A 27,787-nucleotide genomic window follows, 5' to 3' on the forward strand; every position below is an offset into this window, starting at 1 on the left:
CACAACACATATCTGCTCATTTATAGAAACTCATTGGTGTTGTGTATTAACATTTGTAATTTTAAAATCTTAAGTAGAATTGGCTTCACAGGCTTTGTTCATTATTTCCTAGTGTTTCTTAGTCTGAGGAGCCTTGTTAGACATGATTTTTCTAATACTTCAGCCCCCATACCATGGAGTTTTAACGCCAAAGATACTCTGAATATCCATGCATGTACTCTTTTCTTTAAGGTTTTATTTTTATTTTTTTATAAAAGATTTTATTTATTTATTTGACAAGATCACAAGCAGGCAGAGAGGCAGGCAGAGAGAGAGAGAGGAGGAAGCACGCTTCCAGCAGAGCAGAGAGCCCGATGTGGGGCTCCATCCCAGGACCCTGGGATCATGATCTGAGCTGAAGGCAGAGGCTTTAACCCACTGAGCCACCCAGGTGCCCCCATCTTACACTTTTATACATGAGAAGAGTAAGACTGGGGCACAGGTCTGCCCACTCTCCCTGCTGCTCGTGGCTGTATTAGAAACAGAAAGAACTGGTTTGGGTGTGTTTTAGGTATGTCAGTTACCAGGGGAGTGTCGTTTAAAGAAATCTGCCCCATAGAAGTCCGCTTTGTAATGGAAATGTTTCTGTCTCATTTCGAAGCATCAGAGTCGCAGTCGAAACCTTTATGCAGCTTCCCTACCGAGCCAAGAAATTCAGGCTGTACTGCACGAAGCCTGTCACGTTGCACATTGACTTCTGTGAAGACAGCGCTGAGATCGTGTAAGTCCCACTGGTTGGGGATGCTGAAGCAGGAGTCAAAGTCTGAAATTGAGTGTCAAGGTTTATGTGGAATCCGTTCCCCTTGAGAAGCACTAAGTGATTACAGGCGTCTTTGTTCTTCAGGAGACCTCGGAGTTGGTGTGTCGCCCCTGGCTCTGAGCGGAGCTCCCAGGGCACCTCCCCTTCCAGATTGTAGGCGAGGGGTCTTAGAGGGGGGCTGAGGGCTGTGCTCTGCCACTTTTAGTTTGCAAAAAGTAATTAACTGTAAAGAGAAAGGCTGGAACACAGGATCATGGAGCATTAAAAAAAAAAAAGTCCATTGCATTTTTCTCCAGCCCCTCCCCCCGCCTCTGAGACCCGTTCAGCTCAGAACTTGCAGACCTCATTCGGTGCTTTATATGGATTCATTTGTGTGGCGCCTTCATGAAAATTAGAACCTACAGCGTCATTTGCAGATTTAACCCAAGAGAGTGCTGAAGCTCTTCGGTAGTACACGTACTTACTGCCTTCTACTGTCATGCTTTGGGGGTGAACATAACTAGCTATTGCTGTATGCAGCTGTTCCTCTCTTGAGAGCCAGCTGCAGTGTTTGCAGACCACTGTGCGCTGCACATTCCTCTAAGAAGATGCATCAGTCCAAATGAAACATGGTGTGGAGATGTGGACATGCGTGCCCGAATGCACATATCCAACCAGCCCCCGTCTTTGCCCCGTTTTCCTAGTCTTGGGCCACTTTGCCAGTGTTTGTACAGGACTCACCAGGGTCCCCGCACTGGGCACTGCTGTGTCAGGGGTATGGCTGTCTGGACTCACTGCTACCTGAGGTCCTGGGGAGCCCTCCTCTCCCCCGGGACTCTGGTGTTAAGGGAAGAAACACTGGGCACAGCACAGTTCCACCTTAACTTGCATGTCCTGGTGGTGTTGCATTTTGTTCTCTGAACTTGGAAGGCAGCCCTCTTATGCATGCTTTTGCGGGATCTACGGAGACCCTCCATTCCCCCTCCCTGCACCCCCCAGCTCCTGTCGTTCCCTTGAGATGGTAAGCACATGGCCCTGTGGCGGGCCTCAGAAGCTGCAGTAATAGATGCTGAGCCTGCTTGTTCTGGCTGATGCCAGCGTGCCCCGCCAGGCTCCCTGCGGCCACCCCCACACCCTCTCCGCCCTCAGAGACTCCAGGAAAGTGGGTCCCCCACACAGCAGCAACCCCTGCCTCCCACCTGTCCCTCTTCCAGAACAGCCAGCTGCTCACCGCCCAGGGCTGGCTCTGCTGCCAGTCTGTCCACGCCCAGCTCTCCCTCAGCGGCCCCCCTTGTTCTCGTTCCATCTGCGTGCGTGACCACATTCTCCAGCCATGGACACACCCTCCGTGCAGACACATGTCCCTTCGTGTGGGCAGTTGATCTAGAATATCTGTCTCAATATGTGTATTACGGATTTTATTCATTTACTTGGCAGAGAGACAGAGATCACGAGTAGGCAGAGAAGCAGGCAGAGAGAGAGGGGGAAGCAGGCTCCCTGTGGAGCAGAGAGCCCGATGTGGGGCTCAATCCCAGAACCTTGGGATCATGACCTGAGCAGAAGGCAGAGGCTTTAACCCACTGAGCCACCCAGGTGCCCTGGGGGTCATAGATTCTGTCCAGCGGCCCTCCCGAAGGACTAGCGGTGTATGTTCCCATCACTGGGGTACAGAGAGCGCTGCTTTTCCACACAGCATTGCCTGTCATCGAGCTTTTCCACTTTGGCTTTTTTGCTGTATGAAATGGTATTTTGTTTTAATTTGTATTTTTCCAACTTGTAAAGTTAGGTATCTCTTCATGGGGTTATGAATGTGTGTGTGCGCGCGCGCGCGTGTGTGTGTTAGAGAGGGAGAGAGACAGACACAGAGACAGACAGACACCTTGACTGAATGAATGATTTACCTGTGGATGCCTAGATTGATTTTTCTCTTGGTCCATTTTCTTATTAGAAATTTACTTCATGGGGCACCTGGGTGGCTCAGTGGGTTAAAGCCTCTGCCTTCAGTTCAGGTCATGATCCCAGGGTCCTGGGATCGAGCCCTACATTGGGTTCTCTGCTCGGCAGGGAGCCTGCTTCCTCCTCTCTGCCTGCCTCTCTGCCTACTTGTGATCTCTGTCCGTCAAATAAATAAATAAAATCTTAAAAAAACAAACAAAAACAACAACTCGTATTAAAAAAAAATTTACTTCATTTCTTTCTTTTCTTTTTTTTTTTTTTAAACTAGGTAATTTCTTTGTGTGTTCCGAGGGTTTAGAACTGCTGACATAATTTTTTTAACTTTTAGGAATCCTTTGTGATTTTCTTGAAGTAATGTGCTTAATATCTTTTTTTAATAAAATACCTTCGCCTAGGGGTGGGGCTAGGGGCTTTATGTATTACCTCATTTAATCCTTAAAGGAGCCCTTAGAGGATGATGGTGGCATCAAACCATCATTGATTTGGGAAATCAAACCAGCAGAGAAATGTAAAAACCTAGCACTCTTCCATTTATTATGTTATTATTGCTCCTTGCTTCAGAATACTGGTTTCTCTTCGTCTTCCACTGCCTACAGCTCTTCTTACGATTTCCTTCCCAGAGCACAGGGAAGGGCAAGATGATAGAATGTGGGAGACAGAGGACAGGTGTCGGCAGGCATACCGTTAGACACTGGCTGGTGGCTCTCCCACAGCCTCTCTTTCCCTGTTGGTCTCCCTAGCACAGACGGAGCCCTTGCTCTGTGCCAGCCTGTGTGCACAGCGTCCCTGCCCCTGGGGGCTTGTGTTTGGCTGGGGAGAGAGACAGGTCCCGGGTCACTGGGGACACCGGTGCTGGGACAGGTGATGCCCTGGTGACAGACACAGGCTGCTCAGGAAGCCCTAGGATGGACCTGTTCTTAGTCTCTGCACTGGGTGCAGGCGGCAGTGGTGAGGGGAGCCCGTTGTGGGGTGCGGGTGGGATTGTCACCCTCAAAGCAGAGCCAGGCATCATATGTTCAGCATGTAATGGCAGGAACGTCCAGTGCATGGCTTACAAGGTGGTGTTGGTGTCCTAGCCTCTGATTTTTATTTGGTAAGGTTGCATCTGTTTACTGTTCCAGACCTACCAAGAAGTGGGACAGCGCAGCTACTCAGTACTTCCAGAACATCCTAAAAGGTGAGGCAGGTGCATTGTCGTGGCAGCCTGCTTTGAACTGATGCCCAAGCCGATTTGTCTTTCCGTCAGCGAGGGGGGTCTGAGATGGGTCTTTCCGTCGGCGAGGGGGTCTGAGATGGGTGCGTTCAGCTGCTGGCCCCTCCTCGTGGGGGTTCATCTGTTACCTGGAACTCCTCCCGCCCTGTGTCACGGCGACTCTGCACCCGTGAAAGTTTGGGGGTGGATGTGGACGTCAGTATTGAGAGTTGAAAGGAAAAATGGGCTGTTTGCCTGAGGGGCCCTTCGTTTGCATGGGAGCCCTGCCCTGCCAAATGTTGGGAGGGCCTCTGGCTTTGGAGTCTCCCGACCTTGTGAGCCCTGGAGGGGCGGGGTGTGCTGGAGGGAGCAGAGCGCCTGGGACAGCATCCTGCCCTGCGCCTTCCCTGCAGCCTTCTCTGAGTCCAGCCTCCTGGCTGAGACGGGAGAGGGACAGCTGTGAAGTGAAGGACTGAGCCCAGGGCCTGCAGGGTCCCCGTGCCCAGAGCTGCTGTGTGGGTGCTGGGTTCCAAGTCGCTGAGCACTCTGATGGTGTGTTTGCAGGGAGCCACGGACTCTGGTGAAAGACTAAGCGGGAAGTGGATTTGGGAGTTGCTGGAAGGGAAGAGGGCCAAGAACAGCTGTCGGAGGTGTGGGGGGGGGGGGAGGCAGCAGCTGTGGAGTGGGGGTGGAGGGTACGTGCTGACTTCAGTGCTGACTTCATGCGGGAGAGCCTTTGCCTCTGCTCACCCACCTGCAGACAGCTGCTGCTCCAGCCGTTAGCTCTGGTGACCCTGCGTGACCCCAGTGGTCAGCACAGGTGATTAGGTGGACTATAATTGTTTCAGTATCAGCTGATTTATTTTTTTCCACTTATGTTATTTAGCAACCACCCAGGTGGAAGCCAAATTATGTGCCGTGGAAGAAGATGCTTTTGAGGTCTACCTTTATGCAACTATAAAAAATGAAAAAGTGAGTGAAAGAATTGTATTTCATAAATGTTTTATCCTTATTTAATTTTTTTATTTTAACAAAACAAAGTAAACACCAAGGAAAAGAATGCCGTTCACACAGCGTGGAAGGTTTTTGTTTTTTGTTTTCTTTTGGAACAAGGGGAGGGCGGGGGAGAGAATCTGGGCAGGCTCCATGTTGAGTGCAGAGAGCAGCGCAGGGCTGATCTCACGACCCCGGGATCGTGACATGAAACCAAGAGTCAGACGCTTAATGGACTGTGCCACCCAGGCGCACACCACCCAGGCGCACCCCAGGCCTTCTCCATTTTCAGTTGGAACTCTGTAAAGAAGAACTGGCCCGTCGCCCCCGTTTACTAATTGGTTCAGTAATATACCTTAGTGCGGACTCTTGGCTGTTGGTTTTACTTTAGGGAATAGACTCCATCACTGCCATTATTTTCTTGTTCAGATTGTCCCAGATTTGGCCATTAGCAGCTTCTTCAAAGTGGCTTGCATGTCCTTTCACTGTGCCCCATCATCGCTGGGAACTTGCTGTTTTTGGTGCCACAGATGCTGTAGGCTAATTTTGTTGTTCTCCAGCCCAGCCCTAGAATCAACCACTTCTCCGAGAAGAGTGGCGTCCAGATAGCAAAACTGGGGCATGACATGTGCTTCCTGCTGTGGGGTGTCAGCGGTTGTAGGCCCTCTCTGCAGATGGGAAGTCCATGTATGTGGACTCGCCCGTGGCCACACAGATTGATGCCTGGATCTGTCTGTCTGTACATGTATCTGTCTGTACATGTATTAAGAGTTCTGGTATCAGGGCGTCTGGGTGGCTCAGCGTCTGACTCTTGATTTTGGCTCAAGGTTGTGAGACCAGGCCCCTTGTCGGGCTGCATATTGGGCGAGTAGCCTGCCTAAGATTCTCTCCTCCCCGGCTCATGCATGTGTGCACTCGTTCTCTCTCTCAAAAAAAAGGACCTCTTGTACCTCTCATTCCCCATTACTTATCTCGACACATGTTTCTAGCAGTGAGAAACCTGCTCCTGTTAGAGATGCTTAATTTAATGCTTAATTTGATTAATCCTGATATTCACATAAAATAATTCCAGAATTGCTAACTCACAGTTCCTGTGAAAAAGAAGTTTGTCTAAAGGCAAAAGCATGCAGCCAAAACAGTATCCTGAAGTTACTTCGGTTAGTTCTTTGCTTCCCCTCCCTCCTTCACTGTGACGATGTTACTCATTTGCAGCAAGGGTCGTTTGTTATTCTTTGTGGGGCATTTTGGGATCCCCCACGGCCTTGTCTGTTTCACCTGTGGCTTTTCCTTGCTTATTTTGCAGTTTGGTAAAAATAACAAAATGCTGGCAATTGGGCCAATCTGGTGAAACATCTTTAAACTTCTCGGTTGACCTCATTCTCTCTTCTTGCTTTTCGAGTAGGTCCCTTTCCCTCTGTTGCTGTACTTCGGGGTGGGGGGGGGTGCAGAGGGTAGGCTTGTTAGCAGAGCAAACATACGGCAGATGTGTGAGGTCATCACTGCCAGAAAAACGGTGCCTGGCATCCTTTTCCAGCTCCCCAAGGAAGCACAAGGATTTCCCAGGGTTTTTCTCCTCTTGGCCTGCTTCTTTCATGCAGGGAAGTTATTTTTCGCATATATCCACATTGTCCCTTGTATTGTCGAATACTCTTCTCTTGTCTGGATGTATTACAGTGGATTTACCTGTTCATGTCTTTTGGACATTTGAGTTGTGGTCAGTTTGGGGCTGTTATAAATGAAGTTGGTATGAATATTCATGTACAGTTCTTCCTGTGAACCCTTGCATTCGTTTTTCTTGGGCGAGTGCCTAGAAGTCAAATTTCTGGATGGAATTGTAGGTAGTAAGAGGCTGCCAGATGGGTTTTCCAAAGCGGTGAACTGTTGGACAGTCCGGTCAGCAGTGGATGAGAGCCCCGGTTCCTTCACGTCCTCTTCAGGGCTTGGATGGCTACTTTGATGGGCCTGTACTGGGGTATCATTGTGGCTTAACTTTGCATTTCCCTAATGACTTACGACAATGATACTATTTTGTACTATTCATACTATTTGCAATCCGTGTATCTTCTTTGATGAAGTATGCATTCAGATCTTTACCCCATTTTTTGGATAACTTTTTTTTTTGAAATTTTATTTATTTATTTGACACAGATCACAAGAAGGCAGAGAGGGAGAGAGAAGCAGGCTCCCCTCTGAGCAGGGAGCCTGATGTGGGGCTCGATCCCAGGACCCTGGGATTATGACGTGAGCCGAAGGTAGATGCTTAACTGACTGAGCCACCCAGTTGCCTTGAAGAAGACTTCTCTTTTATGAACCAGGGACTGGCAGAGGCTTAACCCACTGAGCCACCCAGGTGCTCCCGATAACTTTTCATTTATTTTATTTTTAAAAAAGATTTTATTTATTTATTTGACTGAGATCACAAGTAGGCAGAGAGAGAGCAGAGAGCCCGATGTGACTTGATCAGGACCCCGGGATCATGACCTGAGCCAAAGGCAGAGGCTTAACCCACTGATCCACCCAGGCGCCCCCGGATAACTTTTTAAATGGAAGTAAAGTTGATACAGGATGTTTCGGGTGTACAACAGAGTGGTTGGATGAGTTTGTGCCTTATGCTATGCTCACCACACACCATTACAATACCATTGACTCTTTTCCCACTGAACCTTTTATTCCCCCTGACTTACCCCTTCCACTTCGGAGACCTTATCTCCCTCTCCCCTTCACCCTTTTGCACACCCCCTCCGCCCCTCTGGCCTCCATCAGTACTTTGTATTTATGGGTCTGTTGGTGCTATTTGCTTGTTATTCGTTTGTTTTTTTACATTCCACATATAAGTAAAATCATACGGCATTTGTCTCTGTCTTATTTCACTTAGCATACTGTCGTCTAGGTCCATTCATGTTGCAAATAAAGAATCTCATCTTTTTAGGACTGAATAATATTCCATTGTATTTTACGCATTTTTTAGTTGGTTTGTTTGTCATCTTTTTATTGCATTTCGAGAGCTCTTTATATATTCTGGATACATTTCCATCCAGATTTAAAAAATATTTCTCCCTGTCTGTGGATTGCCCTTCATCTCTTAATAGTGTCTTCTGAAGAGTAGAAATTTTTAAATTTTGATATAGTCTAAAATTTAAATTTTGAATTTTTATCAGGTTTCCTTTTATGATTGGTGCTTTGTCTTTGTCATCCCCCTAGATCTTTGCCTGGCAAAGTCATGTTAGCTCCCTGATGCTTTGTTCAAGAATATATTTCTTACATTTTATACAGATTCTACTGTTTTTCTTACCAGGAGCGTTAGCCAGAAGTATCTAGTCCACCATTACCAGAGCAGGAGTCAAGAGATCAGTTTCTATCAGATTATGTTCTATAAAATAATTTTTTCTGAAGATTGAAATTGGGGGTTAAGTTTGGGATATTTTCTGAATAGTCAGTTGACTATTTGTCTTGTTCACGAAATGTTGCAAATTGTGCAGGTCTGTGTTAATGACGATCTGGTTGCGAAGAACTTTGCTCGTTACATATCACCCAAGGAGAATAAAAACATTGATTCTGTAGAGAAATCAAGATTGAGTATGAAGTCAGCATCCTTCTCCAGGAGACTCAATCCAGCACTCACTCTCTGGCCAATGCTCTTACAAGGAAAATATCATGAAGGAATGGAAAGTGAGTGGATTCTCACCAATACGTGTTTCTTTTAAACTGTCTTATTTATATGACTCTTGTCATACTGATGTGAGTCATACAAACCTTTCCCCACATGCAGGCAGGGACTTGGGCTATCGATTTAACCCTGGTGGGTGTGTGACAGGCTTTGAAGTCCTGACCTGTTCGTTTGCTTTTACGAGAACGGGGAAAAACTGTCCTCAATTTCTTCTTAACGTGGAGTTAAATTTTCAGAAGTCCAGAAGTTTGTAATTGAAAGGTGTTACCCAAACAAAGTCAAATGTTTACTATTTTAGACCCTTTTCAGAAAATCTGTTATTTAGGAGGGAAATGCGGGAAGAGACCGCCATGGACGGTGGAAACAATCAGAGGTGTTTCTTTCTGAGTTCCGTTGTCCTTCACTCGTTCACGTTGCTTTCCTGCCCCAAGTTAGGTCTCTCATGACCGTCCAGCAAAAGCAGGAGCTGAAAGAGTATGCCACTGAGTTTTGCATTTGTCATTTGGGTTTTATTTCATGCTTTAATCCTGAATTGTGTTCTTTCTGTCAGATGCGCATGGTTTAACTTTTCTGGCTCAGTCCCTCCAGCATCCGTGGCCCAAGGGTGTTGTTGGTGACCTTGGGCCGACTGCTCTGGTCCTGGGTAAGTTTACTTGCTTGCCTTACTTGCCTTACTTATATATAGCTGGCATAAAAGAACACTCTCAACTCTGTAAAGATTAGAAGGGCTGTGTAGAAGGGCTGTGCTGATTCTCTCTCTCTCTATCTCATGGAACCAATTGATGATGCAGATGCTGACAGAAATAAACTGGCCTTGTGGTCCTTACTTAGAGGATTTTTTAAAAGGATTTATTTATGTATTAGAGTGTGTGCATGTGTGAGCAGAGCCGGCCAGGGTGGGGGACAGAGGGAGAGAATCCTAAGCAGACTCCCCACAGACCCATGAAATCATGACCTGAGCTGAAATGAGTTGCACACTTACTCGACTTAAGCCACCCTGGCGGCCCCTTACTTAGAGGATTTTACTGTAAAGAACACACATAACAGGTCTATGTTTATGTGCAGAGCTGATTTATTCCAGCCAAGCCATACGCAAGTGATGATTACGTGTTCTCAGAGTGTATGTATGGATTTGTGAGTGATTTTTATTTTAAGCAGTAGGGCACATAAAAAAGCAAGAGGCATTTAGGAGGGTAGGAAGACCTAGTCTTTAACTCCATATCTCCAGGATACGTAACGGATTGCAATTATTGGACCAGAGTGGGCTCTGCCAGCCCCTTTGATTCTCGGGCGCCCTCTGGTAGTTCCTGCACCACTCGCCTCTTCCGCTGGGCATGGGTACACCGAGTGTTTCACACACGGAGCATTGTAAACCTCAACTAAGTTAAAGCTTTTGCCTTCAAAATTTCTCCCTACAGTTAGTGTTGTGTTTAATTACTTTGGTAATGTTGTTTATTGTAGAAAAATACAGATAATCAAAGGTTTAAAAACCTGTCCTTTTTAATAGCTACTTACTGAAATGTTAGGGTCTTGCTTTCCAGAGTTCTCCACTCCTGAGGGTTGTGGGTGACACTTTTACCTCACAGAAATTGGATTTCATACATACCTCTGTGGAGTGTTTTTCATTTAACACATGGATGAACTTCTAGGTCACACGTATCCAGGATCACGTGAGTTTAAGGACATGAGCTCTGCTGTGAGACGGATGGGATGTTGGTGTCCCTCCTGCTGGGTGATTGGGGGGGAGATGCTGTTCCCATCACAGTGACTTGATTAAACGGGGGATCCACAAACCCAGCTGACATGGCCCCCCACCTGGCCTGTGACCCACGTGGCACATTGCCCCCCCCCATTATTCTGATGTGCCTCCTGTAGGGGTCCCAGCTGAGTGTTTCTCCTGAAACGTGCCCCTGTTACTGAAGGAAGAAATACAAATGGAAATAAAAATACATGCCCGCTCCTACTGGAGTAGGAGAAACACCAGGCATTTTATGTAGTGTGGGGACACTGCCCAGCCTTCCATCTTGTGAATATGTCATGGGGTTTTTTTGTCTTGTTTTTTTTTGTTTGTTTGTTTGTTTATTTGTTTAAGTAGCCCCAGGTTGCTGGACAGTAACCGTTTCCCACTTTTCCTTACCATGGTCAGTGTCAAGATCCATTGTGTGTGTCTTTGAAAAGGAAAAGGTTGATGGTAAAGGAAAGGGAAGCTGATGGGAGATGTAACTGATGGTCATGTGAAAGCAAGATTACTAGGTGCTCCTTACCCAAGCACAGATTTCTTTTTCCTTGTAATCATGGTGAGAAGGTATTGGAACTGTATTTTTTGGTACTTCTCTTTGAAATTGTCTTATGTTTTTAAAATCAAAGTATAATACTTTGTTAATACTTGGTTAAATAATCAAATAGCGCGGAACTAATGAAAAGTGGTGAGAAGTAATTTTCTCTTTCTGGCCTCTTCTCACCTCAGGCTGTTCCCAAGAGGTAAACCTTTATCGTTCCCTTTCCATTTTTATTTGGATGGTTGTCTCTAGATTTTGAAACCTTTACAATTAATTAATTTTCAGTTATAATTTACCATTTCTAGGCTTATCAGTTCTAGACTCTGTCTTTTTAAAAAAAATATTTTATGTATTCATATGTTTGAAGCCCTAACCACCCCTGGTGTGACTGTATTTAGGGATAGAGTCTTTAAGAGGTGGTCAGTCCTGGGAGTGGAGCCCTAGTCCAATAGGGCTGGTGCCCTTGTTAAGAAGAGGAGGAGACACCAGAGGGCTTCCTCTCCTCCATGTGAGGACACACAAGAGGGCAGCCATTTCCAAGCTAGGAGGATAGCTTCTAGCTCAGACTTGAGATCTGTCTTCTTTTCTTATATACACATTTAATGCTATAAGTTGCCTTCCAAGTACTGTTTTCACTACATCCCACAAATTTTGATAAGCTGTATCATAACTTTCATTTAGTTTAAGCTATTTTTAAATTTCTTGAGATTTCTTCTTGATCCAAGTGTAATTTAGATGTGTGTTGTTTAATCTATAAGTGTTTGGGGATTTTCCCAGCTATCTTTTTTTTTTTTTTTAAGATTTTATTTATTTATTTGACAGAGAGAGAGGAGGAAGCAGGCTCCCCACTGAGCAGAGAGCCCGATGCGGGACTCGATCCCAGGACTCTGGGACCATGACCTGAGCCGAAGGCAGAGGCTTTAACCCACTGAGCCACCCAGGCGCCCCCAGCTAGCTTTTTGTTTCTGAATTAGTTTGATTCCATCAAACTAAACTGAGAGCATACATTTTGTAGTTTGTATTCTTTTAAATTTTTCACGTCTTTTTATGGCCATACTGTGACGCTCTCTTGTTAGGCACATCTGCCTTAAGGACTGCTCGGTCCTCTGGGAGAATTGACTCCTTTATCACTATGTGATTAATGCCTCTGTCCTTCATAATTTTTCTTGTTCTGAACTCCACTTTGTCTAAAATTAATGTAGCTACTTCAGCTTTCTTTGGTTAGTGTTAGCATGGTGTATCTTTTTCTCTTTATTTCTGGCTTTATATTTGAAGTGTGGACAGCATGTAGTTGGTTGGGTCTTGTTTTTGTTCACTATGACAACCTCTTTGGTGTATTTAGACTTTTGCCATTTAAAGGGATTATTGGTAGAGTTGGATTAATATTTACCTTTTTTTTTTATATAACGATTTTCTGTTCATTCCCTTGTGTTTTGCTCCTGTTTTTGTCTTCTACTCTTTCTGTGCCATCTGTAGTTGTAATTAAGCATTTTATATGATTCTGTTTTCTTTCCTTTCTTAACATATCGGTTATACTTCTTTTTCACTTATTTTAGTGGTTGCGTTAGGGTTTACAATTTGCTTTTACAACCAGTCGAGTCCACTTTTATTTTTTTTTATTTTTTATTTTTTTAAGATTTTATTTATTTATTTGACAGACAGAGAGATCACAAGTAGGCAGAGAGGCAGGTGGAGAGAGAGGGAGAAGCAGGCTCCCCGCTGAGCAGAGAGCCCGATGCGGGGCTCCATCCCAGGACCCTGAGATCATAACCTGAGCTGAAGGCAGAGGCTTTAACCCACTGAGCCACCCAGGCGCCCCACCGAGTCCACTTTTAGATAACACTGTACCACTTTGCAGTTCAAGTATGATAACAAAATATTCCTAATCCCTGCCTCTTGTCCTTTGCACTTTGCATTGTTGTCATTCATTTGACTTATCCATCAGCACACATGGGCATATATATATAGTCGACCTTGAAAATAAAACTGGCAGTTATTTTACCAACAAATGGGTTTATTTGGGAATAGTAGAGAATTACATTTTGGGACAGGCAACTACAGCAAAACGATGTGGTGATCCAGAGTACAAAGGAGAAGGTGGCTCTTACAGAGGAAAAGGGGGGACTTGGAAGGGGCTGTTATAAACAAAAAGTCCATTTGAATAAAGTGGGAGTCCAAAGTGTAGCGGCTTTTCATTGACTGAGTGTGACAGTCTCTCATTGGCTGGGCTGTTGCTGGGCAAGGAGAAATTCTGGGTTTCTTCCTGTTGGGAAATGCAAGGTGCATCTCTTCCTGTTGGGTCCACAAGGGGCTGTGAGGGCTGCTACAGCCTGAGAGCTCCCCCTTCTGGCTTCCCTACTCCCATCTTAAATTAGGATATTAATGTTATTAGGATTATTATTTCCACAACTGGTTTATTTTTCTTCTTAGGTACATATTTTAGTACTTTCAGAAGGGGATTGTGGGTAATAGATGTTAACATCTGCTAATAGTTAAACCAGATATGATATTCCAGGGTTGTTCTTTATTTTCCTCCAACAGTGGAGATAGTGGTTCATTTTCTCCTCATCCGTCAGTCTGTTGGTTTTTCTTTTGTAAGTAATTACTATGTTCTATTGATTTTTTTTTTTTAGATTTTTCTCTTTATCCTTGATAACTTTGCAGTTTCTTTACAGTGTGTCTAAGAGTGGGTGGTTTGGATTTATTTGTTAACACATGGACTTTTTTAATCGCAGAATTCATGTCTAACTTGAATTTCGGAAAAGCATTAGATGTTAACGTTTTTAAAAATGTTATCCTCTTTACTCGGATGTAGATTAGTGTTTCTTCATTTATCTGTTTTTCATAGCTTTCTTTGCATTTACTTTTTATTTCTCTGGACTCAGTTTTGAAAGTTTTTCTTAATTCTTTAAATTACCACTTTTCTCTAAGCTTTCAGCTTAATATTAACTTCACCTTTTGAATTTTCAATCTGATGACTGTTTCTTGCTGCTGGAGTTCTGATAGGTTCTTTTTCATGTCTGTATATCTTTTTATATCCACTCGGTTTGTTTTATGAACCTCAGTCCTTTTTATCTCTTGGGTATCTTAAGTATATTTATTTTAGAGTCCTTTTTAGGTGCTCTTTTATCTCCGTTTCCTCAGGTGTGAATCTGTACTGCCTGACAAAACCTTTGTGGGTTTTTTTTTTAACATTTATAATGACATTGATTTGTAGACTTTGTGGCTTTGTTTGAAAGCTTGTGTTGCATGGACATTTATTCTCTGAGCAAATTTCATCCATCACCTTCACTCCTGGATCCAGAGCAGAGTTTTTATTTTTGGCTGTAATGAAACACCCTGAAGAGAGAATGTATTTTCAGACCCCAAGATCCCATGACAAGCAGGCTTGGGCACTAAATTACTTTAAAGAAAGATTAGACCAGTTTACAACATCATCTCACATTTCCAGTGTTTACTCTTTGTTTTAGTGACTTATGTTATTTAATAGATAAAAGGTGTACCTTGTCATTTCAGTTGTGTTTCTCTTATTGATGCTTAGTGTGAACACTTACCAGGATTGCTTGTGTAGTATCCTAAAAAATGATTGCTGGATTTTCTTTTTCTTTGCATCAGGCCTCAGTTTTTACCCAAGCGTAATTACCTTGTTTGATTATTCAGATTCACGGAACAGTGTTGCCACTTTTCCAGATCAGATCTAGGCCTAAAGAATAAAGGTATTTGAAAGAGTCTGCTTTAGAATTTTGCTGCCCGCTGGCTACTCAGATTCAGCCTGTTTTCTAATGCCTTCTGTGCCTGCTGTGCGGTTAAGAAGGGAGATGCACAGGTGTCATCCCGAGTCATTGCTTAAACAGTTACAGTTGATGCTCCGGTTCTGATCGCTTTGTGACAAACATTTGATAATGTTTAGTGGTGTAAACCATTTTATATCATGTATGGATTCTGTGGTCAGGAATTCAGAGTGGGCACAACACAAAGGGTTTGTCTCAGTTCCCCAGTGTCCGGGGCCTCAGCTGGGGAGACCTGAGGGCTGGCGGTGATGAAGCAGATGGATTCATTTGAAACTTACGCAGTGACATCTCTGGCAGCTGATTCCAGCCTTTAGCTGGGACCATGATTGGGGCACTAATCTGAAATACCTATAGTGACCTTTCCATGGGGCTGCTTCAGCTTCTTCCCAGTATGCTGGCTGGGTTTCGACAGCATTCAAGAGGACAGGTCATAAGTACCTGGCATTTTGGCTGGCTAGCTTTGAAGTCACATGACCCCACTTCCATGTTGTTTACAACTGCCCCCCCCCCCCGCCCATGGGATGGCAATACAGAGCCCATTTCTCAGCGAGACACATGTCAGTGTCAAATTGTAAAAAGAGCATGTATGTTGGAAGACATGTTGTGGCCCTCTTTGAAAAATATAGTCTGCCAAATTGGGAAAGTAAATCCAGTTTAATTGCTTGTAAACCAGTAAAGGAATTATTTAAACATGTCTTAATGTGACGGGTTGAAACAAAATTTTTAAATTTAATCTCCTCAAGTAAAGTTTAATTCAAAACCCTATTCCATAAAAATTTCATGTATTAAGATTTTTATGATTGTACTTTTAAGTTTATAATCGTTTTCTATTAATAGCACTTTTTAAGATAGGTCTTTTTCACTTTTTGTTTTGCAGATAGAACTATAAAATGTAGGGATTCATTGAGAGGTTCACCTAAAAAAAAGTCTGAAAAGAAACAACAGCAAATCTCCTTGAAAGATGTAAATAAGGTTGTATTTTAAAATGTTCACTAGGTATAAAGTTCATACAATGTTAATTCTAGAATATTCTTGTTTGAAATCTAGGAACCAAAATATGTTTTCTATTAAGAATTCCTTGGCTATGGTAGTGTCTTTCAGGAAGAAATATAGTTTGTGTGTTTGCTCTAATTCAAAAGAACAAGAGAACTCCAGATTCCCTCTTGTTCCTGGCCTAGGAGCTTCTCTTCAAGATTGGGTATTTATGCTCATTTAACAAGGGTATGAAAACCCGAGATTATGGGTCAATCTAATAGTTCAAGTCTAACCTGTTTTTCCAGTCCTTGGACAAGACAGGTGAAATAATTATAGGACATGCTGTATCTGTAGTTATTTATCAGTATTTATACTGGTATTTACAATTATTTATCCGTATTACGTATCAGGACATGCTGAGTATCTGAAGTGCCGACTGCTTGCTACTTGGATTCTTAATGTAGTGGTTGGAGCAGTGGCATAATCACATTATCCAGTTCTTTGTCCATGTCTGTGTTGCTTAAAAATGATCTGGGATGGTTGTTTATGAGAATGAGTCCCATGGAATTTTAGCTCCATAAGAATACGTATCTTGCTAGCATACATATTCTTTCTAAAAAAATTTTTTTACAGTGTGTTAATTCCTCCGTGTACTGGCCAACAAAGAGGGGAATAACCATATATGCTGAGCCAGACGTACCTGCCACGAGGTATGATTTGAAAATTCAGTGCAATTGAATAGATACATGAGGGCAATATTGTCTTACATGGTGTTCTGTATGATTGATGATAGGAACGGATTCATTTTCAGTGAAGTGTGGCCCTGGAAATTTTGATTCAACCTATATTAATTTAAAAGAAAAGCATAGAACAACTGGTTGTAGCACAGCTAACCAAAAATTGGTAGTGGCCGTAGGGTCTCTGTGTTACCTTGTTGGGCAAAGTTGTTTCTGTGAGACTGGTGCAGTGGAATTGTCCTGCTGTAAAGGCTGGTATGTGCAGGCCGGGTGGTAGTACACGGTGGTGGAGGGCAGAGACTGGCTACTGATGAGGAGTGTCTGAGGCTTTGACCGTAACCCTGTCCACATCAAGTGGCAGGCTGATGATGTTTGTGAAATCACGGAGAAGTCGTACTATTGCACCGTGTCACAAATGGTGTAAGATCTTAACATTGTGTACTCCGTTCCTCCCCTCCTGGGCTGTATGCTTATGTCATCCTACATTTCATTTACATGTTCTTTATACAGCCTAGGCTCTAGTATCATTTGTATCGAAATAGTCAGTGGTCTTTCGAGAGATTTAAATAAAGAGAAAGGAAAATACCTTCGGTCTTTACCTGTGTGGTTACCATCAAGTGCTTTTCACTGTATGTGTGCATCCAGATCTCCCATCAGGTATCGAGCTTGTCCCTGAAGAACTACCTTTACTGTTGATTGTTTTGCAGATCTGCTGGTGATGGATTCTTTTGACATTTATATGTCTGGAAAAATTATTTCAGCTTCATTTTTGAAAAAAGGATATTTTTGCTGGGTATAGAATTCTAGGTTGACCATTCTTTTTTCCCTGATTTTAAAGATACTGGCGTACTGTCTGCTTGCTGCATGATTCCCAATGCAAAAGCCACTCTCATCTTTTTCTTTGTTCCCATGTTTGCAGCATGTCTTTCTCCTTTGACTGTATTTGAGATTCTTCTGTTTGTTTCTGGTTTGAGCAGTTTAACTATATATGCCTTGGTGTAGTTTCTCTCCTGTCTGGTTCTTGTGCTTGGTGCTCATTAAGCTTCATGTGTAGGTTTCTGTCTTGCATCAGATTTAGAGAGCATTGAGCTGCTACTGTACAGGTGTTGTCTGCATGCGTCTCTTTCTCCCATCCTTTTGAGACTCTGATGAGACAAGAATCACACCTTTTGATACTGTCTGAAAGGTCCCTGAGACTTGGCTCATTTTTTTTTCTTTCACCCTTTTTCCTTACTATTCTCCAGAGCAGTAATTCTGCTAAGGTATCTTTAACTTAATTGAAACTTCTGTCATCTCCATCCTGCTATTTATCACATCTGCTGAATTTTAAAATTTAATATATCATATTTTTCCATTCTAAAATTTGTCTGATATTTTTTATAGTTTGTATTTCTTTGCTGAGAACTGTAGTTGTTGCACTCAAGAGTGCTCGCCCCTCCCTCTCTTTGGGACCAAGGTTGTAACCGCTGCTTTTAAGTATTTGACAATTCCCACTTGTCTGCCATCCTGGAGTTCCCACCTACTGGTCGTCTTCTCCCTTGAGAGTTGATCTGGTTTCCCTGGCTCTTTGTGTGTTGTGTTCTGGATGTTTTGAATATTATGGTATGAGACCCTGGTTTCTATTCAAATCCTCTGGACAATGCTGGCCGAGGTGTTTCTGTTTATTTTAGTGGTAAGTCAGGGACCCCATTTAGGTGCCAGGTTCTGGCTCCGTTTGGGTGGTGACCACAGCTTTGCTCGGGGTCTGCTCTGAATGTGCTCAGACATGAGGCAAGCCTGGAACTTCATAGACAGGGGTGGGGGGCCCCCCTCTCTCCAGCACACTCTTTTTTTTTCTGGGATATTCTTCACATTGACCATTTTCTAGATGTTCCCTCTGTCCAGGTAGGTGGTGGCTTTTCATGGAGAAATGGCTGTACAGTTCTGTGTGCTTGGGGCCGCTTGTGGAGCAAAACAGCATTGTAAATGAGAAAGGAAAGAGATGGAGGTTCCCCCATGTCTATGGACCCTGGGGCACATTTCCCAGATCCTTTAGAGAGAGGGAGTTTGAGGTGACAGCCCCCTGTCACCACTACAGCAGCGTGACTGAGCTGCCCTCGGGGCAGGGCCAGGAGAGGAAAAGGGAAAAGAGAAGTCAGCCTGTGTAGCTGTCTGACCTGTGGCTCCCCTTCCTGCTTCTCTGGCTTGAAATAGAGGGTTTCTCTCAGTGCTTCGTGTCGGCAGCCGCTGTGTGGTTCTGTGTCCGGGGCCGGCCTCAGGCCAACACCAGGAGACAAAGGAGTATAAAATCCCAGGGAATTCTCGACGATGCTGGTGGTTTCTCCCCCCTTTGGTTCTGTACTTTACGCGGAGTTTCCAGCTGAGGAGACACAGGCTGTGGAGGCCTTATGCTGTCTTGGTGATCACCGGTGCCCTCATTGTGGTTTTTATCCTTAGGGCAGTGTCCGTTCTCATAGAAATAGATCTACTTATGTAGAGGGACTCACTCATTTGTGCTACTTACTGTGAGTTTTCTCCCAGAAAATGAAGGCATTTTCAGGATTTAGGCAAATGGGCTCAGAAATTTTTTTTAAAGACTATTTATTTATTTGACAGAGAGATAACAAGCAGGCAGAGAGAAAGGCAGAGAGTGAGGTGGGGGTGGGGAAGCAGGCTCCCCGCTGAGCAGAGAGCCCGATGTGGGGCTCACTCCCAGGACCCTGAGACTATGACCTGAGCTGAAGACAGAGGCTTAACCCACTGAGCCACCCAGACGCCCCAAGGGCTCAGAGATTCTAATGAATGTTTTTTTGGTTCCTAGCACTTTATGTCAGAAGCCAAATGAGAAACCACTTAGGTTGGCCGAGAAGAAAGAACACAATGAGAAGAATGGCTGTGTGAAGTATGAATTTTTTTCCTTGTTCTAAATGTTTTATTGAAATAGTTGTAATAAAATTATAATCAGGAGGAATTTACGTATGATTTTATTATTTATTTCAAACTTGCATTCCCATGTGAAAATACACCTGTAGGGTCTGCTGTATGCTTTGAAATTATTTTTCCTGTTCACTAGGGTAGATTTTTCTTGTAAAATCTTCATTCCACTGTACATAGTCATTTTCTGCCTTTCCGTTCTGGTTCTGATTCTCTTGGTTAAGTTTTACAAAGCCATTTAGATACGGTGTGTCTCTGGGGCTGTTGATCTTCTGTGGGTTTGCGTCTGCTGCCTTCCTGGTTCTCTGATGCTAATGGGGTCTTCCACCTGCTGGAGAAACTACGCAGTTACTTGCAGTATGGAACTGGGTGGTGGTTTTTTGGGTTTTTTTTGGCGGGGGGGGGGGTTGTGTTGTTTTGTTTCATCTCATCAGATTCACAAAGAAATATTCACTGATGAGTTGTTACCAGTAGAGTAGTAACTTTATTCATACTTGTTTAAGCCCTGAAACATTCTCATACTCATTTTTGTGATTTCTTACCATACCAGCCTAAAAACACTATATCCCAAGTAACTGGCTGCTCTGAAGTCACCACAGTGGCCCGGAATCTGCGACAGTTGAGAGCTGTGTCGGTCGCACTGTATCCACTGATCAGCCTGGGATGACTGCAGGGAGGGCGTTGACTGCAGCGCCATTTGGGCTGCCTGCTTCCTGGAGCCCAGACCAGGGGCTGGGGAGGTGGCCCTGGAGCCCACAGATCTGGGGGTGGCTAGCAGGGCAGCTGTGTTGACCCTCTCCTCCACCCTGCAGGGAGGAGTCCACCCTACTCCCCGGAGGCCGTGGGGCTGCATGTGGTGGTTTTCCCTGGAACCAGAGACCTTGCGTTACCCCATGCAGCTCATTTCTTATTTTCATTACATTAAATTATAACTTGAAAAGTAACCCTGAGATACTCTCTTGCCTTTTACTTTTATATTAAAAGGTGATATTTTCTCTCCTCTTGGGTGAAATGCCCTTTACTTAGGACCCATTGATTCAACGACGGCAGTTACTCTGCCTGTGGTTCAAGATGATGGCACAGAAGGGAGAAAGCAGTGGCTTTCTCAGCAACATGAGATCACCTGGTGATCATGCAGTCTTTCTTCATGTTCAGAACAGGTGTTCCTGGGATTGGCAGTGCTGTGTCCACGGCCCAGGGGCCAAGGTTCAGGGGCAAGCACCGTACTGACCTGACCTCTGTGGCCTTTGCAGCACAAAAAACAGGACAGAAGGGGACGAGCAGTAATTTCATAGCTATGCGTTGGGATATATGGTTGACCCTTGAACAACATGGACATTTGGAGTGCTTGACCTCCCATACAGTTAAAAGTCTGCGTATAACTTGTGACCCCCCCCCAAACTTAGCTACACTAATAGCCTACTGTTGACCAGAAGCTTTACCAATGTGTCAGCATGTAGTCACATGTGTTTGTATGTTTTGCATATTACGTATTGTCTTAAAATGAAGTACGCTGGAGAAAAGAAAATGTTACCAAGAAAATCATACGAGAAAGTACGTTTTTAGTACTGTACTGTAATCTGCGCATAAGTGGGTGTGCGCAGCGTAAGGCCCAACTATATGTTTCATTTTATCTCTGTCAAGGAGGAATTAAGATTATAACTCAGTTGAAGAAATACTAACACTCCTTTTTCCTTCACATTGCCCTTTTCACTATTTCGTAGATTGTTGCAGTTTTTAAATCCTGATCCTTTGAGAGCTGATGGGATCTCCGATCTGCAACAGGTATAACAATCCTACAGAAAAAATTTAAAATCCACGACAACTCTTTACTCTTTCAATCCCTCTCCGTCCTCGTCTGGATTTGAGATTAAAAGAGAAACCCTCTTAGGTGGGGTCTCTCCCTGAAGAAGACACCCTTTTAGAGATTCTCCAGTGAATTATTGTTTTAGAGACATTGTTATTATTTGGGGGTGGGGGTTAGTAGGTGCCGTTCCTTTCATTTTGGTAGTTGGGTGGGTTTTGATGACCATATATACCTCGGCTGTCCTTCCTTTGCCCAAAGTGGTTGACTTCCTGCACTGGCAGGGTGGTGGTGTGTGACAGGGACAGGGCATCTGCCAGTGGGCGTCTAACAGGCAGGCATGCTGTCTCAGCTGCAGAGGCTGCGGTCCGGCTCCCAGCAGCCCTTGGCTGTGCTCCGGAACAAGATTGAACCTTGCTTGACCGTGGACACGGCACCGCTTTCAGCAGACCTGAGAAAGGTAAAAGTGCTCCTGAAGGCGGGCTCCTGGAGGAATGCTCACCTGTTGTAACACAGGAGGATTTTTAGGAAACCCAAGGCTGCACTTGAGTCATTTCTTGGCTTTTGAAATCCTCTGTTAAGCTTTTGTTATTAAGTTCTCATGTGTTCTTCAGGTTAACTTCCCATAAGTGAATAATGTTTCTTTGGCGAAACCACTGTATAACTTCATGCTTTTCTTTTTAAGATTTTATTTATTTATTTGACAGAGATCACTAGTAGGCAGAGAGGCAGACAGTGTGGGGGGGGGCGCAAAGCATGCTCCCTGCTGAGCAGAGAGCCCAATATGGGGTTCGATCCCAGGACTCTGAGATCATGACCTGAGCTGAAGGCAGAGGCTTAACCCACTGAGCCACCCAGGCACTCCCTTCCATGCTTTTCTGAGATAAGTTTTCAGATGCGTCTCTGGAAAGAGGCTTGTAAGGAGCAACAACTTGCCAGGGCAGTTATGCTGTATTTCCAAGTGTTCTTCTCAAAACTGCTTTTGAGGGGCGCCTGGGTCGCTCAGTGGGTTAAAGCCTCTGCCTTTGGCTCACGTCATGATCCCAGAGTCCTGGGATTGAGCCCCAAGTCGGGCTCTCTGCTCAGCAGGGAGCCTGCTTCCTCCTCTCTCTCTGCCTGCTTCTCTGCCTACTTGTGATCTCTGTCAAATAAATAAAATCTTTAAAAAAAAAAAACTGCTTTTGAGATCTGCCATTTCAGTTAGTAAATTGATGATGCATGCTTATCTATTTCCTTCTTGATTCAGAAAAAAAAAAAAAAGGACAGAAAGAAGCTAAATCCACGAGGATGAATTGAATGAGAGCAAAGTCTTTAATGGCCTAGAAATTTCTGCAGGCTTTTGGAAGATGGAAAACAGGCAGCAGAGTGTGGCTGACTAGTAGAGGAAGGAGAAGTAGGGGGCTCTGAACTTCCCTCTTCCTCTTCCCGAGCATTCACAGTCAGCCTCTCAGGAAGGAAGATCTTTCTGAAGGAACCGAATGACCCTAGAAATGCCCTTCGGATGAATTCTCCCAGTGAAGACACCTGCTCGCTGCCCTGGCTTCCTCTAGGGGTGCGGCACTCACAGTGCCGAGCTCTGCACTGGCCATGCTTCCTCCAGCCCGCTTTTAGTGGGCCTCTTCCCTGCAAACAGATGTCAGGGATCCTTAGACATTTGATGAAAGCTCCCACCTAAAAAGAAAATAAAAGCATTAAAAAAAAAAAAAAAAGACCAAAATAAAACCCTGAAGGAAACAGTGTAAGCAGTAGAAAGAAGATAACGCAGGACACCTGGGTGGCTCAGTTGATTAAGCCACTGCCTTCTGCTCAGGTCATGATCCCCCAGTCCTGGGATCAAATCCTGCATGGTGGGGAGTGTCCTTGCTCAGCGGGGAGCCTGTTTCTCTCTCTGCCTGTTCTGTCTGCCGCCCCCTTGCCTGTGCACTCTCTCTGACAAGTAAAATCTTAAAAAAAAGATAATGCTACAAAATAAATATCTTCAGAGATAAGTATTAACAGCACTTATAAATAGTAACTGGGTTTTATAAAAAAGGCCCAGAGGATAAAAATGGTTCTTGGAAATTCAGAATGCTGTCGAGCTAGAAACCAACCAGCAGATTGAAGGGAGAAAATGGAAACTATCAAAAGTAGAGCAAAAAGACGAGATGGAAATAGGGGGAAACAATTTGAGGGTCATTTCAAGGTCCAGTCCCTGAAGTGGGGATTTTTTAAGAAGAGCAGAGGAAGTGGGCAGAAAATTGCAAGAGCAACACGCAAGTGATTTCCAGTCCTCACGGAAGGACTGACCAAATTAGGAGAGTTCCCCTCCCAGGAGCTCAGCTCAGCAGGATCGGCAGGATCGCAGGTGCTCAGCTGTGAAGCATCCGACAGGGGGCGCTTTCCAGGGTGTGAATGGCTTCAGGCTTGCCTTCAGTAACCCCAGAGGAGCGCTGATTCCAACTTTCTGGTGAAAAGTTCTTTACAATCTTGATGTCCACTGGAAACTAGCAATGAAAACGTTTTCAGACACGCAAGAGCCTCTCAAGGACGCTCCGGAAGTATGTTCCACACCAGAGCAAGACTGTCAGCCAGGAAGGAGGACCGGTCTTGCAGACAGCAGGGACAGTGCCAGGAGGCCACAGGGTGACAGCTGCATGAGGGACAACCAGTCGGTGATCTGTGCCACTCCTGGGGCTCAGGGCTGGGGACAAGGACGCCATGCACAAATTGTGCTCATGAGTTCAGCCTCTTGGAACGTAGGGTCAGGTGTGGCTGGAGAACTCTTTCTGTTGCCACACTTGGGAGTTTTAGTGACCATTACATAGAAAAATAAAGGCACTTTTTTTAAAAAGTTTATTTAAGCAATCTCTACACCCAGTGTGGGGCTCCAACTTACAACCCCGATATGAAGAGTTGAACGCTCCTCTGAGCCAGCCAAGCGCCCCAACAAAGGCATGTTTTAAAAAACCCAGCTTTGTAAGTAAAGCCTGATGTATCACAGATTATTGGGAGGAGCCACGTCCTTTCTCTGGTGAGCTCTAGGCACCTGGTTTTAATTTGGAGCCTCGAAAAGCAAGCGTCTTAGGGCAGGAGTTTGATGCTGAGAAAAAACGCAGGGACTTGTCAAGTGAGGTCTTAGAAAATACCAGAATAAGCTGTGTGTAGTGGCTGTGGGGTGGGAGGGGAGGTGAACAAAGAAATGGAGCTTGTGTTCATTTCTCTGCTTCATTCGTGTTTTTTGGGGGGGCTCTTTTGTAGGCTCTTCAGAGAAACAGGTTCCCGGGCCCCAGCCATGCGGAATCCTACTCTTGGCCACCCATAGCCCGGGGCTGTGACGTGGTGGTCATCTCTCACTGTGGAAACAATCCCCTGCTCTACCTCCCACCAGTGCTTACAATTCTGCAGATGGGGGGCTGCTACAAGTCTTTACCAAGCAGAAACGGAGTAAGTCGAAGACTGTCTTGTTTCCACAACAGTGTGGCCTACATACTTATCTTTAAATTTTACGCTGAACCTTTGGTGAAGTTTGGGTTCCATTACTCATTCGGTTTCCATGACAAGACAAGAACTTACCAGACTCATTGAGTCTCTGACACCGATTCTCCCCCTGAGCCCCCTTTGTGGCCATTGGCTGAGCCCAGAGGTTTCTGGCATTTGGGATGAATATGTAGCTTATAAACTTCTACTGATACAAATCCTCTGTGACAGTCACCCTGGGAGATGGTCAGGCTGTGTACGATTTTCATTGTTTCATAGATGAGAAAATTAGCTTCATCTGACAGTCGAGACGAGGTGGGATTAGAATTTAGATTTTTCTGTCCTCGTGTCCCCCATTCTTTTAATTATTTCACAGCAGCCCACACTGTTGTTGAACCCTACCTTATTGTTTCTGTGTGCAGGAGTCTGCAGGGAATCGGGAAGGGTGCTGGAAAGGAGAGCTGTGGGATGTGGGGTCAGGCGATGGTGGGGTAGCGAGCCCTGCTCTGCGGGGTCCGAGCTGTCAGGCGAACCACGTGCAGAAGAGTTCTGATTCAGACGTGTGTCAGAGGACACAGTGCAGACAGCTCCATCTTCATCAGGTGACAGACCGTAGGAAGAAAAGACAGCGTTGCGTGTAGGAGAGATGCTCCTTTTCCTCCTCCTGCCACGTGGTTTTAATGCTTGCCCTTTGGAAATCTGGGTCGGCCGGGTCATTGTGTACTGATCACCCATCTCCATTCATCAGTGAGCAGCTGACCCCTTGTGGACCAGCTGCTGCTTGTGTTGGGATAGAACCGGGGCTGGGCCAGAAATGATGTCCGGGACTTACCTCTTGTGTCCTCTGCTTTCTCCACATCCCTGTGGTCCGCCTGCTGGTAGGCCCGGTGCCCAGAAGCCGGCGCCCACTTAGAGCTGCATGCAGGAGAGGGGAGACTTGTTCTGGTCTGCAGCCCATCGAGGGCATGTGTCCGGGAGGCTGTTTGGCAGGCTGTGCGCCCTCGGGAGATAACAGTGTGCGGTCTGCCCTCAGATACCCCCTAAGGAAGTGATGCCCTTTTCTAAAGCCCCTTTCAGGAGGCAGTTAGTTCGCCTGGTCCCTGGGAGCAGGAGCCCTGGAGCTAGACCACCTGGTTCAGATCCTGTTGCTCCCAGCTATTAGCTGTGCGGCCTTGGGCAACTAACTTTACCTCTCTGTGCCTCACACCCCGCATCTGTGACGTGAGGTGATTATAGGTCCTACCCTGGGAGAGTCTTTTAAAGACACAATGAATTAATATTTGTAAAATGCTTGGTGTGAGCTCTAGAAGAATCTGAGTCCGTGTGTCTAAATCCATTCTAATGAAATTATATCTTTTCTGACCTCCAGGACAGTGACGATAGCAAGCGAGTTAGGTAGTGCTTCCCCTGTGCCAGGACATGGTCTGCATGCTTCAGCATACACTAGGTTCAGTTCCTAACTTTTGCCCCAAATTATGTGAATTTGTCTTTGCAGCCTCTGGCAGTCATCGTGTGCCCTGGGTGGAAAAAGGCTCAGTTCATTTTTGAATTACTGGAAGACTATAGCACGTCCTCCAGGCCTCTTCATCCCATGTTGTTAACAATTGGACTCCACAAAGATGAAGCCAAAAACATGAAGCTTCCAAGGGGGTGTAAGCATCCTTTCCAAGCTGTTTGGTTTTCCCTGCAGAGGGCAGTGGAGGCCTGCCAGTCAGGCGCCGCTGCTGATGGGGCGAGGGCTTGTGCGATGGTGTCACCTATCCCGCTACAGGTGGGACCTCACTGTCCCTTATGGGCGGGCACAGAAGGATGAAGGTTGGACCTTGGCTCAAAGCCGTTTCACTGATGAAAAAACGCCATGATCTCCTTTACCCACTGGCTGTTTATCGAATACCTCCTGTTCATTAGATGTCGACGGAGCCCCCGCCCCTGCCTTTCTGGAGCACAAACACTGGTGGGAACCCAGGTGTTAGATAAGGACAGGTGTTGGCCTGGACCAGCAGGCCGCACCCCCCCCCCCCCCCAGCAAGAAAAACCACTTTGTGTGCCATTAGACCGCAGGTCCAGAAGTATGTGGCATCTTAGCAAAGGAAGTGTGAGGGAAAACCTGTGGAAAACCTGAATGTTTATCATCTTCTCTTTCCACACGTAGGTGAGGTCATCGTTACGACCCCCCACAGCCTCCTGAGACTTCTCAGATACCAGAGCTTGTTGTTTCTTAGACTCTGTCATCTCATCCTGGATGAGGTAGAGGTGCTGTTCTCTGAAGCTAGTGAGGAGGTAAGCGCGGCATCCATCCGAAGTCGCCATCACTCAAATAAGCGTGTATGTGACTGAGGGCTTACCTGCCTTTAGGAATCAGGAGAGGACGTGTTTATTGGGGGGGCGGGATGCCAGTTAATCTTGGAAGATTTTCCATTTAACTTTTATAATTTTGAAGAGAGTTTGTCTGAAATTTCCTTCCCCAATTTTTTTTAAGATTTTATTTATTTGAGAGAGAGTGAGTGACAGAGATAATGAGAGCATGAGTGAGTGGGAAGGAGAGGGAGCAGCAGTCTTCTCACTGACCAGGGCACCTGACGGGCTCGATCCCACAACCCCGGGATCATGACCTGAGCCGAAGGCAGATGCTTAATGACTGAGCCACCCAGCATCCCTCCTCCTTCCCAAATTTTAAAGTTCTCTTTGAAGAGCAAAACTTTTCTGGCGAGGTTTTCTAAAGTACTGATATTTTTATGATTATGGAAGCAGTAAGTTTTATTCTAGAAAATTTAGGGCATAGAGAAAAATACTTGAAAAGCCCCAGTATCCATTGTGTTACTCTTGGAGGTAATCACTGTTCCTGTTTTGGAATAATCCCTGTTTGTAATTCCTGTTATAATTTATAATTATAAATCCCCTTTATAATTCCAGTTGATCCGCAGAACTAACAGCATCAGGCCTTATTTTATGGCTAGCTTATAACTTGTATTTTTCAGTAAGTGGTGTCCTGCAGTGTGATTCTTTGCTGGCCACAGGCCAGTGTGGAATCCTGTGGGCATAACATAACTTTTTAAAATGCTCCGATTTTTGGACATTTAGCATCATTTGTGTGTGTGTCTCTAAAGAACATAGGTCTTTTTTGCACATTTCCCTTAGGGTGTATTTCTAAGAGGGGATTAATGGATCACAGACTATGAACTCTTACAGGAAGGTGTTTCTTGGGTGCAGTGTAACAGGATGATCACAAGCATTTCATTTGGCAGC

The 27,787-nt window shown here is 45.1% G+C and overlaps 1 protein-coding gene across 1 annotated transcript in view; it reads left to right on the forward strand.

Annotated features, from left to right (window-relative positions):
* TDRD12 (tudor domain containing 12) overlaps positions 1–27,787 on the forward strand; it is a 66,677-nt gene that overhangs the window by 14,022 nt on the left and 24,868 nt on the right. Inside the window, exons 4-16 of the mRNA XM_045987902.1 lie at positions 641–760; positions 3,856–3,911; positions 4,813–4,898; positions 8,399–8,588; positions 9,137–9,229; positions 15,534–15,628; positions 16,265–16,341; positions 19,169–19,249; positions 21,006–21,066; positions 21,438–21,545; positions 24,323–24,508; positions 26,037–26,193; positions 26,694–26,821. Coding sequence (XP_045843858.1) covers positions 641–760; positions 3,856–3,911; positions 4,813–4,898; positions 8,399–8,588; positions 9,137–9,229; positions 15,534–15,628; positions 16,265–16,341; positions 19,169–19,249; positions 21,006–21,066; positions 21,438–21,545; positions 24,323–24,508; positions 26,037–26,193; positions 26,694–26,821 — 1,438 coding nt within the window. The remainder of the gene's footprint in view (positions 1–640; positions 761–3,855; positions 3,912–4,812; positions 4,899–8,398; positions 8,589–9,136; positions 9,230–15,533; positions 15,629–16,264; positions 16,342–19,168; positions 19,250–21,005; positions 21,067–21,437; positions 21,546–24,322; positions 24,509–26,036; positions 26,194–26,693; positions 26,822–27,787) is intronic.

Source organism: Meles meles, chromosome 19 (genome assembly GCF_922984935.1).
Source record: "Meles meles chromosome 19, mMelMel3.1 paternal haplotype, whole genome shotgun sequence".
In the NCBI taxonomy this organism is placed as follows: domain Eukaryota; kingdom Metazoa; phylum Chordata; class Mammalia; order Carnivora; family Mustelidae; genus Meles; species Meles meles.